Here is a 5691-nt window from a genome sequence, read left to right as displayed (position 1 = left end):
GGGTGAGCTGCTCACCAGCCACGCTGGCTAGCAGCTCAGCGAGGGCGAGCAGCGCGAACTGGGGCGTCTGCGTGAACACGGTGAGGTCTGCAGCGTCGTAGGTGGTGGCGCCGATCAGCTGCTGCACCACTTGCTGTTGGTCGACGTAGAATCTCACGCGGCAAAACTCCAGAACCCCTAGCAACCGCACGGCAACACGCACACACACAGTCACACACAGTCACACACAGTCACACACAGTCACACAGACTCATACAGTCACACACAGTCACACTGCTACACACACACACACCGTGTGTAGATACACACACACACGCACCCTCATACACACACACACAGTCACACACACACAGACTCACACACACCCACACTCACACACACCCACACTCACACACACCCACCCACCCACTCACCACCCACCCACCCACCCACTCACCCACCCACCCACCCACCCACTCACTCACCCCACCCACCCACCCCACACCACCCACCCACTCACTCACTCACCCACCCACCCACCCACTCACACACCCACTCACCCACCGACCCACTCACCCACTCACTCACCCACCCACTCACTCACCCACTCACCCACTCACTCACCCACCCACCCACCCACCCACTCACTCACCCACCCACCCACCACACACCCACCCACCTCACTCACCCACCCACCCACCCACCCACCCACTCACCCACCCACCCACTCACTCACCCCACCACACTCACCCACCCACCCACTCACCCACTCACCCACCCACTCACTCACCCACCCACCCACCCACTCACCCACCCACCCCACCCACACACCCACCCACTCACCCACTCACTCACCCCACCCACACACACACCCACCCACCCACTCACGCCCCCCACCCCACCCACTCACCCACCAACCCACCCACCCACCCACCCACTCACCCACCAACCCACTCACCCACTCACCCCACCCACCTACCCACTCACACACACCCACCCCACCCACCCACTCACCCACCCACTCACCCACCCACCCACCCACTCACTCACCCACCCACCCACCCACTCACTCACTCACTCACCCACCCACCCACCCACCCACTCACCACCCACCCATCCACCTCACACACCCATTCACCCACCCCACCCACCCACTCACCCAACCACCCACCCACCCACTCAAACACTCATTCACACACCCACTCACCCACCCACCCACCCACTCACCCACCCACTCACCCACCCACTCACCCACCTACCCACCCACCCACTCACCCACCTACCCACCCACCCACTCACCCACTCACCCACCCACCCACTCACCCACCCACCCACCCACACACCCACCCACCCACACACCCCACCCACCCACTCACCCACCCACTCACTCACTCACCCACCCACCCACTCACTCACCCACCCACCCACTCACTCACCCACCCACCCACCCACTCACCCACCCACCCACCCACCCACTCACCCATCCACCCACTCACCCACCCACTCACCCACCCACTCACCCACCCACCCACTCACCCACTCACTCACCCACCCCACCCACCCACCCACTCACCCACCACTCACCCACCCACCCACCCACCCACCCACCCACCCACCCACCCACCCACCACTCACCCACCCACCCACCCCACCCACCCACTCACCCACCCACCCACCCACTCACCCACCCACCCACTCACCCCACCCACTCACCCACTCACCCCCACCAACCCACCCACCCACCCACTTACTCACCCACTCACCCACCCACTCTCTCACCCACCTACCCAACCACTCACCCACTCACCCACCCACTCACCCACCCACTCACCCACCCACCCACCCACTCACCCACTCACCCCACCCACCCACCCACTCACTCACCCACCCACTCACCCACTCACCCACTCACTCACCCAACCACTCAACCACCCATCCATACACCCACTCACTCACCCACTCACCCACTCACACACCCACTCACCCACTCACCCACTAACCCACCCACCCACACACCCACCCACCCACCCACCCACACACCCACCCACTCACTCACCCACACACCCACTCGCTCACCCACCCACCCACTCACCCACCCACCCACTCACCCACCCACCCACCCACCCACTCACCCACCCACTCACCCACCGACCCACTCACCCACTCACCCACCCACCCACCCACTCACCCACTCACCCACCCACCCACCCACTCACCCACCCACTCACCCACCCACCTACCCACTCACCCACCCACCAACCGACTCACCCACCCACCCACCCACCCACCCACTCACTCACTCACCCACCCACCCACCCACCCACCCACCCACCCACCCACTCACTCACCCCACCCACCCACTCACTCACTCACTCACCCACCCACCCACCAACCCACCCACCCACACACCCACCCACTCACCCACCCACTCACCCACCCACCCACTCACCCCCTCACCCACCCACCCACTCACCCACCCACCCACTCACCCACTCACCCACTCACCCACCCACTCACTCACCCACCGACCCACTCACCCACTCACTCACCCACCCACTCACTCACTCACCCACCCACTCCACACACCCACTCACACACCCACCCACCCACTCACCCACCCACCCACCCACCCACCCACCCACTCACCCACCCACCCACCCACCCACCCACTCACTCACCCACCGACCCCACTCACCCACTCACCCACCCACTCACTCACCCACTCACCCACTCACTCACCCACCCACTCACACACCCACACACCCACCCACCCACTCACCCACCCACCCACACACCCACCCACCCACCCACTCACCCACTCACACACCCACTCACCCACCCACCCACTCACTCACCCACCCACCCACCCACCCACTCACCCACTCACCCACCCACTCACCCACCCACCCACCCACCCACTCACCCACCCACCCACTCACCCACCCACCCACTCACCCACCCCACCCACCCACCCACTCACTCACCCACCGACCCACTCACCCACTCACTCACCCACCCACTCACTCACCCACTCACCCACTCACTCACCCACCCACCCACTCACACACCCACCCACCCACTCACACACCCACCCACCCACTCACCCACCCACCCACCCACCCACTCACACACCCACCCACCCACCTACTCACCCACTCACCCACTCACCCACCCACCCACTCACCCACCCACCCACCCACTCACCCACTCACCCACTCACCCATACACCCACTCACCCACCCACTCACCCACCCACCCACCCACTCACCCACCCACTCACCCACCCACCCACCCACCCACCCACTCACTCACTCACTCACCCACCCACCCACTCACCCACCCACCCACTCACCCACCCACCCACCCACTCACCCACCCACCCACCCACTCACTCACCCCACCGACCCACTCACCCACTCACTCACCCACCCACTCACTCACCCACTCACCCACTCACTCACCCACCCACCCACTCACACACCCACCCACCCCACTCACACACCCACCCACCCACTCACCCACCCACCCACCCACTCACCCACTCACCCACTCACCCATACACCCACTCACCCACCCACTCACCCACCCACCCACCCACTCACCCACCCACTCACCCACCCACCCACCCACCCACCCACTCACTCACTCACTCACCCACCCACCCACTCACCCACCCACCCACTCACCCACCCACCCACCCACTCACCCACCCACCCACCCACTCACCCACCCACCCACCCACGTACCCGCGGCACTGACGGACATCAGGCTGGAGGCCATCCCCATGGCGATGCGTTGGGGGGCTGTAGGGAGCCCCCCACGACGTCGCAGCCACGGGAAGCAGTAACGCTCCGACAGCGGCAGCAGCAGCAGAAGGAGCAGGACGTTGCCAAGTGCCAGCCACGCAGCAGGGAACTGGGGGGGGGGAGCAGGGGGGAGATACGGCAAAGATCTGAGGCTGATCTTCTTGGTTCTTTCGGTAAAGTCACGTAGAAGGGAAGTAATAAAATAATAAAAATAAAACATAATAAAACAATTCTGTGAGAATTGTTTTATTATGTTTTATTTTTATTATTTTATTACTTCCCTTCTACGTGACTTTACCGAAAGAACCAAGAAGATGAATCCCTGCAGTCACGAAAGCTTTAAATCGAAAAATCTGAGGCTGAGTCGACCTAGGGGAGGAACACGCAAGCACTCACCCAGCCACCAATTCACTCACCTACTCGCTCGCTCGCTCGCCTCGCTCACTCGCTCACTCACTCGCTCACTCGCTCACCTACTTACCCACTCACTCACTCACTCACCCACCCACGACCCACTCACCCACTCATCCACCCACCCACTCACCCACTCACCCACTCACCCACCACCCACCCACCCACCCACTCTCTCACCCACCCACCCATTCACCTCATCCACCCACCCACTCACCCACTCAACCACTCACCCACCCACCCACCCACCACCCACCACCCACCCACCCACCCACTCTCTCACCCACACACCCACTCACCCACCCACCCACCCCACCCACCCACTCACCCACCCACCCACCCACCACCCACCCACCACCACTCACCCACCACACACTCACCCACCACCCACCCACCCACCACCCACCACTCACCCACCACACACTCACCCACCACCCACCCACCACCCACCCACCACCCACCCACCCACCACCCACCCACCCACCACCCACCCACCCAACCACTCACCCACTCACCCACCCACCCACCCACTCACCCACCCACCCACCCACCCACCCACCACTCACTCACTCACTCATCCACCCACCCACTCACCCACCAACCCACCCACTCACCCACTCACCCACCCACTCACCCACCAACTCACCCACTCACCCACTCACCCACTCACCCACCCACTCACCCACCCACCCACCCACTCACCCACCCACCAACTCACCCACCCACCACCCACCCACCCACCCACCCACTCACCCACCCACCAACTCACCCACCCACCACCCACCCACTCACCCAACCACCCACGCAACCACCCACCCACTCACCCAACCCACCCCACCCAACCACCCACCCACCCAACCACTCACCCACCCCCACCCACCACCCACTCACCCACCCACCCACACCCACCCCACTCACCCACCCACCCACCACCCCACCACCCACCACCCACCACCCACCCAACCACCCACCCACCCACCCCCAACCACTCACCCACCCACCCACCACCCACTCACCCACCCACTCACCCCACTCACCCACCCCACCCACCCACCACCCCACCACCCACCCACCCACCCACTCACCCACCCACCCACTTACTCACTCACTTACCCACCCACCCACTCACTCACCCCACCCACCCACTCACCCACCCACCCACTCACTCACTTACTCACCCACCCCACCCACTCACCCACCCACCCACCCACCCACCCACTCACTCACTCACCCACCCACTCACTCACCCCACCCACTCACTCACTCACTCACCCACCCACTCACTCACCCACCCACCCACTCACCCACCCACCCACTCACCCACCCACCCACCCACCACCCACCCACTCACCCACCCACCCACTCACCCACTCACTCACCCACCCACTCACCCACCCACCCACTCACCCACCCCACCCACCCACTCCACCACCCACCACCCACCACCCACCCACCCACCACCCACCCCCCACCCACCACCCACCCACCCACCACC

At 64.5% G+C, this 5691-nt stretch overlaps 1 protein-coding gene across 1 annotated transcript in view; it reads right to left on the bottom strand.

Annotated features, from left to right (window-relative positions):
- Positions 1-15: 15 nt before the first annotated feature.
- Positions 16-5691, bottom strand: part of LOC144739540 (solute carrier family 15 member 4-like) — a gene marked incomplete at its 3' end in the record, with an annotated part of 10849 nt that continues 5173 nt past the window's right edge. Inside the window, exons 3-4 of the mRNA XM_078622480.1 lie at positions 3726-3894; positions 16-177 (exon numbers count right to left, since the gene is read on the bottom strand). Coding sequence (XP_078478606.1) covers positions 16-177; positions 3726-3894 — 331 coding nt within the window. The remainder of the gene's footprint in view (positions 178-3725; positions 3895-5691) is intronic.

Source organism: Lampetra planeri, unplaced genomic scaffold (assembly GCF_965212315.1).
Source record: "Lampetra planeri unplaced genomic scaffold, kcLamPlan1.2.h2 scaffold_1552, whole genome shotgun sequence".
Classification (NCBI taxonomy): domain Eukaryota; kingdom Metazoa; phylum Chordata; class Hyperoartia; order Petromyzontiformes; family Petromyzontidae; genus Lampetra; species Lampetra planeri.
The sequence above is the reverse complement of the archived record's forward strand: the minus strand, read 5'-3'. Positions and strand labels throughout refer to the sequence as shown.